Below are 12932 nucleotides of genomic sequence, written 5' to 3'. Positions count from 1 at the left end.
ATCTTTGACAATCGTGTCTTTAACTTTGAAGAGTTCCGTTAAGACTCTTCTGATCCCCTGCCAGACTAACTTCTTAAACTATAAATCCCTCAAAACATGCTTCTGTCACCCAAACTTTAAAGACAGTCCCTAGAGCATGAGGATGAGAGAAGACACTCCTAATCTTCCCTGATCCCTGCTGTCCCCCAAATCCCTTTCAGGTTCAAGCCTTTTTTTTTTTCTTTGCCAATCCTGTCCCCCACAAATGTTCTGTTCAGTATGCTTTTCTATCTCATGTTCTTTTCCTAATCAGTTTCCCCTGGTTTTTCTGCATTCGTCTCTCCACTTAATTTCAGTAGATTTTCCTCACCTTCTTTCTAGTCACAGAGCTGCAATGGGACCAGGAGAGGTTTTCAATTTTGGAGAGAGGGAGAATATATGGAAAAAAAAAAAAAAGACTTGGATAAGTTAAGAGTATTTTATTTTATTTTTTTAATAAATTTTATTTAATGAATGGTACAAAGCACAATGCCAAAAACATTAACAGTTAAAATTTCACCAAATGAAAAAATACTATAGAATGCACAGTTGCAAAAAGCTACATTAAATTATTTTACAACTGCCTCAGGCTACAAAAAGAAAAAAAACCCCAATGCCATACCTAAGTTACCCTGTTACTTATTTTTATTTTATATTGTACTGTATTTCATTCACAGTGTTGTGTTTGTTTCAGGTGTATAGCAAAGTGATACAGTCATATATATATATATATGAATTAACAAAAGCAGTTCCCATCTTTTGATGGGGTGCTCATGGTTTATAACATAAATGGTTTATAACATAAGTTAGAGTATTTTAATCTCCCCACAATTATTTTTTTCCTGAGAGTAGTTATTCCCAAAGTGTAAGTATTAATAGGTACAGTACTTTTCAAAAAAAGAACAGTTTCTTGGCCAACTAAGCTTGGAAAATACAGTTAGACATTTTTTTCCCTCTAAAGATAGCTGCAAATCTTTAACATGATAATAGGCATTTCTTAGTTGTCTATTATTGCATAACAAATCGCCCTCAAAATTTGATGCTTGAAACATATATACATAATTTTTGTGGGTCAAGAATCTGAAATTGGCTTGGTTGAGTGGTTCTGGCTTTGAGCTTCTCATAAGGTTACAGTCAGGAAGTCAACCAGGACTGCAGTCATCTGAAGTCTTCACTGGGGCTGGAGGATCCACCTCTAAGACGGGTTATTCACATGGCTGGCTGATTGCTGTTGGCGGTCAGCAGATGCACCAAGTTTCTTACTACATGGACTGTTAACACAGGGGTGCTTGAGCAATCTCATGACATGGCATTGGGTTCCCCAGAGAAAGTAGTACAGGAGAACAAGGAGGAAACCTCAATATTTTTTTATGATTATTATTAAAATACAGTTGATTTACAACGTTGTAATTGTTTCAGGTTTACAGCAAAGTCATTCATATACATATATATATTTTTAAGATTCTTTTCCATTATAGTTTATTACAAGATGTTTTGAATAGAGTTCCCTGTGCTATACAGTGGGACCTTGTTGCTTACCTATTCTATATATAGTAGTGTGTATCTGTTCATCCCAAACTCCTAATTTACTCCTCCCCCTGCACTTTCCTCTTTGGTAACCATAAGTTTGTTTTCTAGGTATGTGAGTACATTTCCGATTTATAAATAAGTTCACCTGTATATTTTTAGATTCCACATATATGTTTTGGAGTATGTATTAGTCACTCAGTTGTGGCTGACTCTTTGCGACCCCATGAGCCCACCAGGCTCCCTGTCCATGGGATTCTCAGGGCATGAATCCTGGAGTGGGTTGCCATGTCCTTCTCCAGGGGATCTTCCTGACCCAGGGATCGAACCCAAGCCTCTTGGGTCTCCTGCATAGGCAGGTGAGTTCTTTAACACTACCATTACCTGGGAAAGTATATATTTTAAATACCACAAATGATATTTTTTTCTCTGACTTACTTCACTTAGTATGAGTGAAGTCCATCTATGTTGCTGCAAATGGCATTATTTCATTCTTTTTTATGGCTTAGTGATATTCCATTGTCCATATATACCATATCTTCTTTATCCTTTCATCTGTGGATGGACTCTTAGGTGGCTTCCATGTCTTGGCTACTGTAATTAGTGCTGCTACGAACATTGGTGTCAAACTGTTCAATATAAAAAAACCAAACAACCCAATCAGAAAATAGGCAGAAGACCTAAACAGACATTTCTCTGAAGAAGAAATGCAGCTGGTCCACAGGCACATGAAAAGATGCTCAATCGCTAATTATTGGAGAAACGCACATCAAAACTACAATGAGGTATCACTTCACACCAGTCAGAATGGCCATCATCAAAGAGTCCACAAATAATGAAGTCTGGAGAGAGTGTGAAGCAAATGGAACCCTCCCACACTGTTGGTGAGCATGTAAATTGGTGCAACCAGTGTGAAGAACAGTATGAAGGTTCCTTTAAAAACTAAGAATAGAGTTATTATATAATCCAGCAATTTCACTCCTAGGCATACATCTGGAGAAAATTTAAAAAGATAAATGCACAATATCTTTTATATTCTCAGAAGTCACACACCATCATTTCTGCTGTACCTTATTTGTTACACACAGTTCAGCCTCATTCTGTGTGGGAGAGGAGGTGTGAATATCAGGAGATGAAGAACATAAAGGAACATTTTGAAGGCAGGCTGGTGCAATGCATTAGGAATCTCCAAAATTTAGAGGCTCTCAAGCAGAGGGGAAGATGAGTGTCTGGAGCAATAATCCTGAAATACAGAGCACGAGTGTGTATTGAGGATTCCCAGAGTGGAAGACATAGGAAGATAAAACTTCAGTTCCCGCTGGGAACGGGGGTCCACTCTAAAGAGGATCCCTCCCTGTAGAAAACAGAGCTTCTCTGGCAGTCCCAAACTGTTTGGAAGGTTCACATTCTTGTAAGCTGTTTGCTTCTTCTGTCTTAAATCAAAGACTGGGTGAAAAAAGCCAAAGTTCACAGGCTGAAAAGAACTTACCACAGAAGCTCCAAAATCGGAGATGGAGACCGTCTAGAATGCTCCGCTGTTTCGTGCCAGGAACAGCTTTCTGTGTGGGACTGTTTTTGCTGTTTTCAGTCATATGACCGCATCCCAACAGTCTCTTTTATGATCTGCGGTAAGTGTACAGTAAGGTCACTTGGGTGATTCAGATCACAAAGGCCCGTTCTTCTCTGCTCGTTTGTCCAGCGTCTTGTTTGCAAAGGTCCTAGCCTGGGGTCAGAGCCGTGGTGCTTGGAGTAACTTCTCATCAATTGCTTACACGGACCTTATTAGCGGACGTAGAACAGGAAAAGAAAGAACAAGGATGAAAAAGGCTCGCGAGTGAGGAAGAACTAAAAATGGGGAAGAAGTAATGGAGAATGAAAGGAAAGATGCGTGAGAAAAAAGAAGGAATAAGAAACGTGCACAGCAGGCTTCCTAGAACGCGCAAGAGTGCTTTCGCCGTCCTTGGCCACAAGGTGGCACCCTTTGAACTTTCTTCCCCCATCAAAATATGAAGGGGGGCGGGTAGAGAGGAGCGAGAAAAGAGTAAGCACTCCCCCAAGAACAATTTGAAAACCCACCCCAAAATATTTAAAATCTGGGACAAAGAACCGTCAGGACGGAACTGCTTCAATTGCAAAACCTCAGCGCTGCCTCCCGAGCGGCCCACCGGCCGGAGTCAGGAGCAGCCCCTTTAAAAAAAAAAGCGGACTACAGTATTGGGATTCTTGAAACCCGAAACCTAGAAACAGAATCGTAGCGGAAACCCGAAGGAAAACCTTGAACTCCTCCAGACAATTGCTTCCGGGGAGTTTTTCGGGAGAGCGAGGGGGAATAAAGGGCCCGAGAGGAGGGCCCCTCGGATGGCGCGCCCCTGAGGGTCCTGGCGAGTTCGAGGAGCGTGGGGAGGAGAGGAGCCTACCCTCTCCCTCGGGCTGCAGGTCATGGCCACCGTGGAGCAGAAAGCCCTGGGCATTGGCTTCAAGTGTCTCTCTTTGGCCACTTTTGTGCTCATCTGCGCCGGGCAAGGGGGACGCAGGGAGGAAGGGGGTCCAGCCTGCTACGGGGGATTTGACCTGTACTTCATTCTGGACAAGTAAGTGCCGTGAGTTGTTTCCCCCTAGGCTAAGCTGATGATGCTTTCTTCCCGGGCTGGGCTCCCTGGCAGGGTGGCTTTGGGACAGGCGCGCATCTCCAGGGACCCAGAGGGGCCGCGGGAGGTGGCGGTGGCCCCAGCTCTGCGCCTTTGTGGACCGAGCGCGCGTCCCCATCCTTCCCTGCTGCAGGAGCCGGACGGGCAGGCGTCGCTGCTTGTTCTCCAGACAGCTTCTTCTCTGCCTTGCTTTCCGGCGACCGAGGCGCCTGAGTTTGAGGATGGGAGTGTAAAGATGCTGTTGACCTACTACCTCTCTGTGAACCTTTTCCATTTGCTTTAGAATCCTTGGTAAGAAAAGCTTGCTTAGGAGAGGCAGAACAACGTCCAGGCACGTCTAAAGTAAGCGGCGTGGGCTTGCAAAAGCCAATCGTCTCTTGTTTAAAAACTCTGCCCTACATATTCCTTTTCCCTGGTTCCCCATCATACAATGAAGCAGACTGGGCAGTTCGTGGAAATATAAGGCGGATTTCTCCACTCCACTGAGCTTGAGGCTAGGGAGTTCTTTGTTGTGGGGACGTCTTGTGAGTTGTAGGATGTCTTGTGAGTTGTAGAATGTTGAGCATCCCTGGCCGCTACCCTCTAGATGCTGGTACTATCCGCTCCATAACCTCCCCCACCCCACTCCCCAACCCCTACTAGTCTCTCCATGGTGACAAGCAAAAATAGCTCCAGACATTGCCAAAAGTCCCCTGCGGGTATATTTCTCCTCCCTCTGGGCTCGAGAAAGCCCGATGCAGGCGAAGTCAAGTTCTTGGCGATTTGACTGGTGGGCTACCAGGGAAGTGCAGGAGCCCTGGTTTTCTTGCAAAAATGGATAAGGCTTCAGGACTGTTCAAGGGAGAACTGAACTCTGCCCAATCCCCCGTAGACTTGCCAAGCCACAGTCATTCAAGGAAGTTGCCTGCTATCAACTAAAAAGCAGCTTTAACAATAAAAAGCCCCTCAGCGAAGATCAGTGCTCACTAGCGCTGTGAGAGCGCCCCACTGCCAGGACAGGACGCTTGCTGTTACAGTGGAGGGGACATGAGTTTCACAGACTGGAAAGTATTTGCGAGTTGGAAAAAGAGTCCTGCAAAATAAGCTGGCCAGCTAGACACCAAATGTGCTTTGCAGTTGCCCCTGGAGTTTGATTTTTTTCCGTAAAGGCTGTTTTGAACTCCAGATTCTTTGGATGAAGAGGGAGATCTCTTTCCTGCAGATTTATGAGAAGGTGGATACTGAAAATATACTCCAGTGCTAAGAAATGGAATTTCTTTTGTTACTTCTAGCGGCTGGGAGCAGCAGCTCACAGATTCAGACTGTCTGAAAATACAGATGCCCATCATTGTGCTTTTTTTTTTTTTTAAAGCCAGTTCAGAAGAACATACAGGAAGACTTGAAAATGGACAGAATCACCATGTCCTGGAATGGAACAACTCCACACGGCAGAGATATCAAACTCTTTCCAAATTACCTTATAAATTGAATTAAACTTTAAAATCAGAATTCTGAAAGAATTTTGTTGGTGAGAGGAATTTAGCAAAATGATTCTAGGTTTATATTAGAGGGGAAAAAAAAAAAACAAGTATTAAGAGCTAAAACGTTTTGGAAAAAGAATGCTTATATCTCCAAATATTAAAATGTACTGTGAGGCAAATTAACAAAAAGCAGGATGGCTTTTTTAAAAATGGTTCTTGAACAAATGGTTGGTCCATAGGAAAAGAAAAAGTTTAGATTTACACTTTACCCCCCCGCCCCCACCAAGAAAAATTCCAAGAGGATTGAAAATTTTAATGTTAAACATTTAATTTACAAATGAAGTATTGAAAGAATTAGAAGAAAATTTAGATGAGTATTACTGTAATCTTAGATTTGGAGCTTTAAAAACAGAGTAGCAACAATAAAGAAAAGATTTAAATATATTAAAATCTGACATGTCTATAAGTGAAAAAAATGCCACAAATAAAAGATAACAAGTTACAAAAACTTTTGCAACAAAAATTCACCTCTATAGAGTAACCTTAAAATATAATAAGCAGTTTTTAAAAGATCATCTCAGTAGAAAACAGTCTTACTATATAAATAATTCACAAAAAAATATGAAAGGTAATAAACAAAAAGGTTCAACTTCCCTAGCAAAGAAATGGAAAAATCAAACAAGATGTAATATTTATTACATTGGCAAAGATTTTTAAAGACTTATAATATTCAGCATTGGCCAACTTGTGGAAAGGAGGGCCATTGTCATATCTTATAAGGAAAATATAAATTTGGTTTGGTCTTTCTAGGTTTGTGCTATCCAATAAAACTTTCTGTGATGATGGAAATATTCTCTTTCTGTGCTTTCCAATATGGTAGCCACTAGCCATATGCGGCTATTGACTCCTGAAATGTGTCTAGTGGGATTGAGGAAATGAACTTTCTATTTTATTTAAGTTTAATTTAAATTTAAATAGCCATATGTGGCTATTATTTTGAATAACATAGACAAGAAGATACCATGGCAACATGTATCAAAGGAAAACTCCAAGATAGTCAGAAAAGAGTGCCTATATGTTCATGGCTGTGATGTTTATGATAATGAAGCTGAAAAGTATCTAAATGTCCAACAACAGAGGATTTAATAAGTTAGACATGGTATATGCATGATATCGAGTACACATGTTATACATGCATGTAAGATATTTTTAGGAGAAACACAATGCACATAATATACTCTTAAAGGAAAATACAATTACCAAACATTATACACTATGATTCTACCTTTGCAAAAAATGCTAAACACACATGTGTCTTTATTTACCCAATATGTAAGAGTATTTGTCTGTAGAAAGTAGGATTTTTTTAATTCTTTTTTTACACTTTTCTGAATCTTCAAATTTTTCTACAATGAACGTATATTACTTATATTCAACAAAAATAAGTTATTTTGAGTTTTAAAAAAGTCATTTCAAGTGTGAGGGGGCTCTCTTAACCAGCGTGCTGAGCTCCAAGCCCCTCACAATTATAGAGGATTTGCTGTCATGTTTAATCCTGAAGTACATTTCTAAATACACCATAGGGTCCTTGGCAATATGTAGAGGACCCAAAAATGCTCTTGGAAAAAAATGGTGGGGAGACCTTTACAGGTACCTACCTTTACATGGAGGTGGACTTCTCTGACTTCTTTTAGTTGTCTTATTGCTTGAAGAGAGGGACATTTTTGTGCCGAATGAGAAAGTTGCTAGAACTTGGTATGATAAGCGTATGCAATTCCAGCTTGCCATCTCAATTCCAGCTGATTTATGGGATTGTGGAACCCAAAGCTGGGGGATGGGGCAAAAACCAGTGATAACAAACAGTCCCCCAGCTGGTCCCTAAAGACATGGTCCTTTGTCCTAGAAAGTACCTCCCCAGAAAGTGCTGTCCAGCACCCAACCACTACAGCTTGCAAAAGGAAGGAGTGCTGATGCGTTTTTTTTTTTTCCCCTTGGGCTTCTCTGGAGGACAAGACACTGTAGAGGCTGAAACCAGTGGCTCACAAGGCAGTAAATTCACCATTCTTCCCACCCCTCAACTCCCTTTTTTCCCAGCGAATGGTTCTCTTCTTTTCTGTGACATTAAACCTCAGCTCATTTCAGCTTTAAGCAGGATGCATCTCTGGTTTGGAAGAAACACAGATTATACATTTAATGGAACGTCATGTTTTCTCAGCCAGAGGCAAAGACTTCATAATGATAACCTGGACTACCGCAGTAACACAATAGGGCATTATTAGCGGCTTTGGCCACGGAGCTGACGGACTGGGCTTCACAAGGCTTTATATGATGGAATTTTATGTTCATTCAAGCACGCTTTTCTGGTTACAGTCAGGAAAAGTAGACTGCTGGGAATTCAATCAGGGATTTGAAAAGTCAGATTTGGAAGGACTTTATCCAGAGGAAAACAGTCAAGGAGCAGCTAGCCACCTTAAATCTCCCAGACAGCCCTCTAAGACTAGTGCACCCAGTTGGCCAACCCATGGACATGTATGGACCTTTCCTCTCTTGCAGGGCTCTTCTGTTATTACACTAGATAATTATGTATCACATATTGGTCTGTTTTATAGAGAGCTGTTAGTCACTTAAGTGGAAAAAGTGGACTCTCCATCGTGAGGCTGGGGAAGTGCTGGCTATATTCATGTGTGCCCTATAGACTTCAAAAATAGAATGGTTGAGTGGGGTGGGGCAGGAGAAGTGGAGGAGGTGGTGGGCTGGAGGATGGCAGTAACCCTGAATAGTTGACTTACAGGGTTTCCTAAAGCCACAGCCAAATCCACACCCAACAAATCCTTACATTTGCAAAGACCCTCTCCAGGCTCACTGTGTGGGCTCCTCCCCCATTAGAATCCCCCAGCTCCACCCCAACAACCTCCTGTCTGTTCAGCACCAATTTTCTCTTTCTCTTTTCCCCATACAAGGGGACCCCCTCTCGCCACTCATGCAAGTCCAACCCCAGCAATCCAAAATTGGGTGGTCACGTGTGGTGATGCTCTGTAGGACCCTTCCTATGTGTTATACTTCAGAGACACAGTCATTAAATGGATTTTTATAACATTAGACTGGGAACCTCACCATGTTCTGGGTTCCCAGATACTAACTTGTAAAAGAAATCTTTAGAATCAAAACTAAAGTCTCCTAGAACTTACACCATCTCACAAGTGCCCCAGAGAAAACCTTGCTTGGTTGCTAGGACAAGCGCTACTATCTCTAATTTACAGAGGAGAAAACTGTTCAACCTTGGTCAACCCACTGGATTAAGTGACCTGTGGAAGGACCTGGGATTAGATAATGACAAAGCTGGGACGCTGTCTGCTTCTGACTCTCAGCCCAGCTCTTTCCACTCATCACTGCCCTGTGCAGTTGGGTCATAATGAGAAGCACATGGCAATACGACTGGGTAGATTCCAGGAATTAAAAATCCCTGCATCAGAGTTTCAGGAAATGATGGTGCATAAGGCAACTAAGGTTACTTAATTGAGGAGCTACTGCTCTGCTGTTAAAGCAGCTCTAAATTGATTGAAAGTTTCAGGGTCTCCAACCCTCTGCAGTCCATGGAGATGTTCCAGAGGTCTGGGGTTTACCTGATGGGTAGGACTCTAAGGACATCTGATTATAATGCCCTTAAAGATCTGATAAATTAATAATTTGTTCAGATTTAATCCAGTGAAAAGGGGAAATTCAACTCTGTAGACATGTTAAAACTCACAGATATAGCTTGTTTTCAGAAATGCTTTGGAAGAAGACTTCCAGTAATGAAAATGCACAGAGTTCATTAGAAGGTAACCTGAAAATGATACAGTAATAATTCTGAGAGGCATCAGGGAAAAAAGTTTTTCAGGTGCTCAGAATGTCTTCTTTTTGGTATCAAGATGGATTTGATGGTTTTTCAATATTCTTCCTTAATTGAAAGAATTGCAGTTTTGGAGAGGTCTTTATCAGGTCAGGTAATAGTTGATAGAACTGCTTGCAAATTGGAAGGTTTGGCTTATGATTCAAAATAAATAGGGCAGAACTCTCTTGTTTTATTTTGTGCTTCTGTCTGGGCCAGCCAAGTAATTACCTCTAGTTTCCTTAGCTATGGAGATCTGGTAAAACTCAGTGTCAAGCTGAGAATAGAATCCAGGAGTGCTGGAGGAAGGCACCCATCCTGAGATAACCTGCAATTATCTTCAAATCCTGTAGGACTCCCAGCAGTCCAGGAGCAAACTTTGGCATCCCTTAGTGAGACTTGAGAAGACAATGGCAAGCCACTCCAGTACTCTTGCCTAGAAAATCCCATGGATGAGGAGCCTGGTAGGCTGCAGTCCGTGGGGTCGCTAAGGGTTGGACACGACTGAGCGACTTCACTTTCACTTTTCACTTTGACACATTGGAGAAGGAAATGGCAACCCACTCCAGTGTTCTTGCCTGGAGAATCCCAGGGACGGGGGAGACTGGTGGGCTTCCGTCTACGGGGTCGCACAGAGTCGGACACAACTGAAGTGACTTAGCAGCAGCAGCAGCAGTGAGACTTGGCAGTCTCATAAATGCAAATAGGGTTTGCCCATCCTAAAGGAAATCAGGCCTGGGTGTTCATGGAAGGACTGATGTTGAAGCTGAAACTCCAACATTTTGGCCACCTGATGCGAAAAGCTGACTCATTGGAAAAGACCCTGATGCTGGGAGGGATTGGGGGCAGGAGGAGAAGGGGACAACAGAGGGTGAGATGGTTGGATGGCATCACCGACTCAATGGACATGAGTTTGGGTAAACTCCGGAAGTTGGTGATGGACAGGGAGGCCTGGCATGCTGTGGTTCATGGGGTCGTAAAGAGTCGGACACGACTGAGCGACTGAACTAAACTGAACTGAATTTAGAACATGTGTCTATTTTTGATATGATGTCTAGAGACTGGATTTTGCCTCTTGCAATAATTACTGGGCAACAAAAGACCAAGTGGGTATTTGTATATTTCCTGACATGTTTCCCAGACATACCATGTTTGTACTGAAAATAGTGATTAGATTTCTTCCATTTGGAAGAGCTGATTCTTTCATTCATTTGGCATAGATTTGTTCTCAAGTCCAATCACAAGTGTGTGCTCCAATAAAAGTACAGGTGACAATACCTGTTGTCAACAGTGTCCTATTCTGGAGTCTGCAAGGAGTGGAAGGAAACAGCAAGCAGTCCAAAGCGATTTGCTTTTTAGGTAGGAGGACATTAGAAGGACTCCAGGCAGGCAAAGCTAAAGGCTCTAATGAGGATTTGGGGCAGGGGGATGTTAGGTCGGGCTTCCCAGGTGGCACTAGTGGTAAAGAACATGCCTGCCAGTGCAGGAGACATAAGAGACACAGGTTTGATCCTTGGTCAGGAAGATTCCCCCGGAGAAGGGAATGTTGACCCACTGCAGTATTTTTGCCTGGAGAATCCCCATGGACAGAAGAGCCTGGTGGGCTACGGTCCATAGGTTTCCAAAGAGTTGGACACAAATGAAGTGAGTTACCATGCACTCAGGTAAAGTCAATTTTAGATCAAAAAGGAGAAGAAATAAGTAAGTTTACTGAGCCCATGTTACCTGCCACGCATTGTGTAAACATTTTGCCTGCATGATCCCATTTAGTTATCTCCTTTATAACCACATAAGGCCATGATCACTGTTTGACACATGAGGAAACTGAGGTTTAGCAAGGTTAGCCAAGGTTGTTGTAAGTGGTGAAACTCAGCCTCAAATCCAGGCATCTCTGACTCATGATCTATGCACAGAGATGAAAAGAATCTAAGCATGCAAGAGAACATTGACTCAGTCAGGGTAGTTTATGTTATGTCGTGGTAACAAACAATCCCCCAAATCACAGTGACACAAAACAGAAAAGGTATAAACCTTTGTAATCTCTGTCTCTGCTACACATCTAGTGAGGGGCAACAGGGGCTCTGCTCAGGGTGCTATCCTGGAAGCTAGACTGGTGAAAATTCCTTAACACCGGGTTTTACCATCATTGCTGCAAAGGAAGGAAATGCTGGAGAGTCTCTGTCTGGAGCACTGCCAATAAATTAATGATCTGTCCAGATTGAATCTGATGGGAAAGAGAAATTTAACTCTGTAGACGTGTGAAATGACACGCATCCTTCCACTGACAACCCACTGGTCAGAACCAGTCATGTGACTACTCAACATCACCACCCCATTGCACCATCAATACTACCACTACCATCACCATGCATGTATGTGTGCGTGCCAAGTAGTTTCAGTCGTGTCCTGCTCTTTGGGACCCTGTGGACCATAGTGCACCAGGCTCTTCTGTCCATAGGATTCTCTAGGCAAGAATACTGGAGTGGGTTGCCATGCCCTCCCTCCCTATTCAGGGATCGAACCCATGTCTCCTGCATCTCCTGCATTGCAGGTGGATTCTTTACCCACTGAGCCACCTGGAAGGCCCACTACCATCACCACCAACACCAGATGGGATGTGGAAAAATGCCATCCTCCTGTTTTTCTAAAGTGAGAGGAAAGCCAGGTATGGGTGGGCATGAAAAACCTTTACTACAAACCTTTAATCATACACTACTTCCGCCTAAGTAAGCAAGAAAGGAGTAGTCCCTAGGAGAGGATATCAAGATAAGGCTTCTGGTCCAGGGTCAGTGTTGAGCCATGTCTTAGATATATTCATCAACCTGGAATTGCAGTCAGACACGACAGTTCAAGTCCACCTGTGTGGCAGTGATGGCCTCTTGTTCTTTTCCTTCCTTGCCCATTGCTCCCATTCTTTACATGAAAAATTCAGTGCAGTGGACAGGGGATTAAATGAGACTAAATAGAAAGTAGAAATGAAGATGAGACATGTTTCCCTGATAGCTAAGTATTACATGAATGTATTCAGAAGCTCAGAATCCCTTTGTCCATAGTTTGTGGACTATGAGGGACTCTGAAAAGCTGTGAGGGGAAAGTGGGATGCCCAGGTGGTGCTGGTGGTTAAGAACCCATCTACCAATACAGGAGATGCCTGAGACAAGGGTTCGATCCCTGGGTCAGGAATATCCCCTGGAAGAGATAAGGCAGCTGACTCTAGCATTCTTGCCTGGAGAATCCCATGGACAGAGTAGTCTGGTGGGCTACAGTCCGTAGGGTTGCAAAGTGTTGGTTGCAACTGAAGTGACTTAGCACGCATGTACACGAGGGGAGAGCAGCCCCTGGAACACCGAGGCAGCCAGGCTGAGGGGTGCTGTGTGTTGCAGAGGCTAATTCCGACCTTGCATCAAG

The 12932-nt window shown here is 42.9% G+C and overlaps 1 protein-coding gene across 1 annotated transcript in view; it reads left to right on the top strand.

The window, feature by feature from the left end:
- Positions 1–3174: 3174 nt before the first annotated feature.
- ANTXR1 (ANTXR cell adhesion molecule 1) overlaps positions 3175–12932 on the top strand; it is a 266648-nt gene continuing 256890 nt past the window's right edge. The window contains exon 1 of the mRNA XM_055400577.2: positions 3175–4136. Within this exon, the coding sequence (XP_055256552.1) occupies positions 3985–4136 (152 nt within the window). The 5' untranslated portion in view covers positions 3175–3984. The remainder of the gene's footprint in view (positions 4137–12932) is intronic.

This window comes from Moschus berezovskii, chromosome 11 (assembly GCF_049115385.1).
Source record: "Moschus berezovskii isolate FMDL1 chromosome 11, NW_MosBer_1.0, whole genome shotgun sequence".
Taxonomy (NCBI): domain Eukaryota; kingdom Metazoa; phylum Chordata; class Mammalia; order Artiodactyla; family Moschidae; genus Moschus; species Moschus berezovskii.
This window is presented reverse-complemented; position numbering and strand designations above follow the sequence as displayed.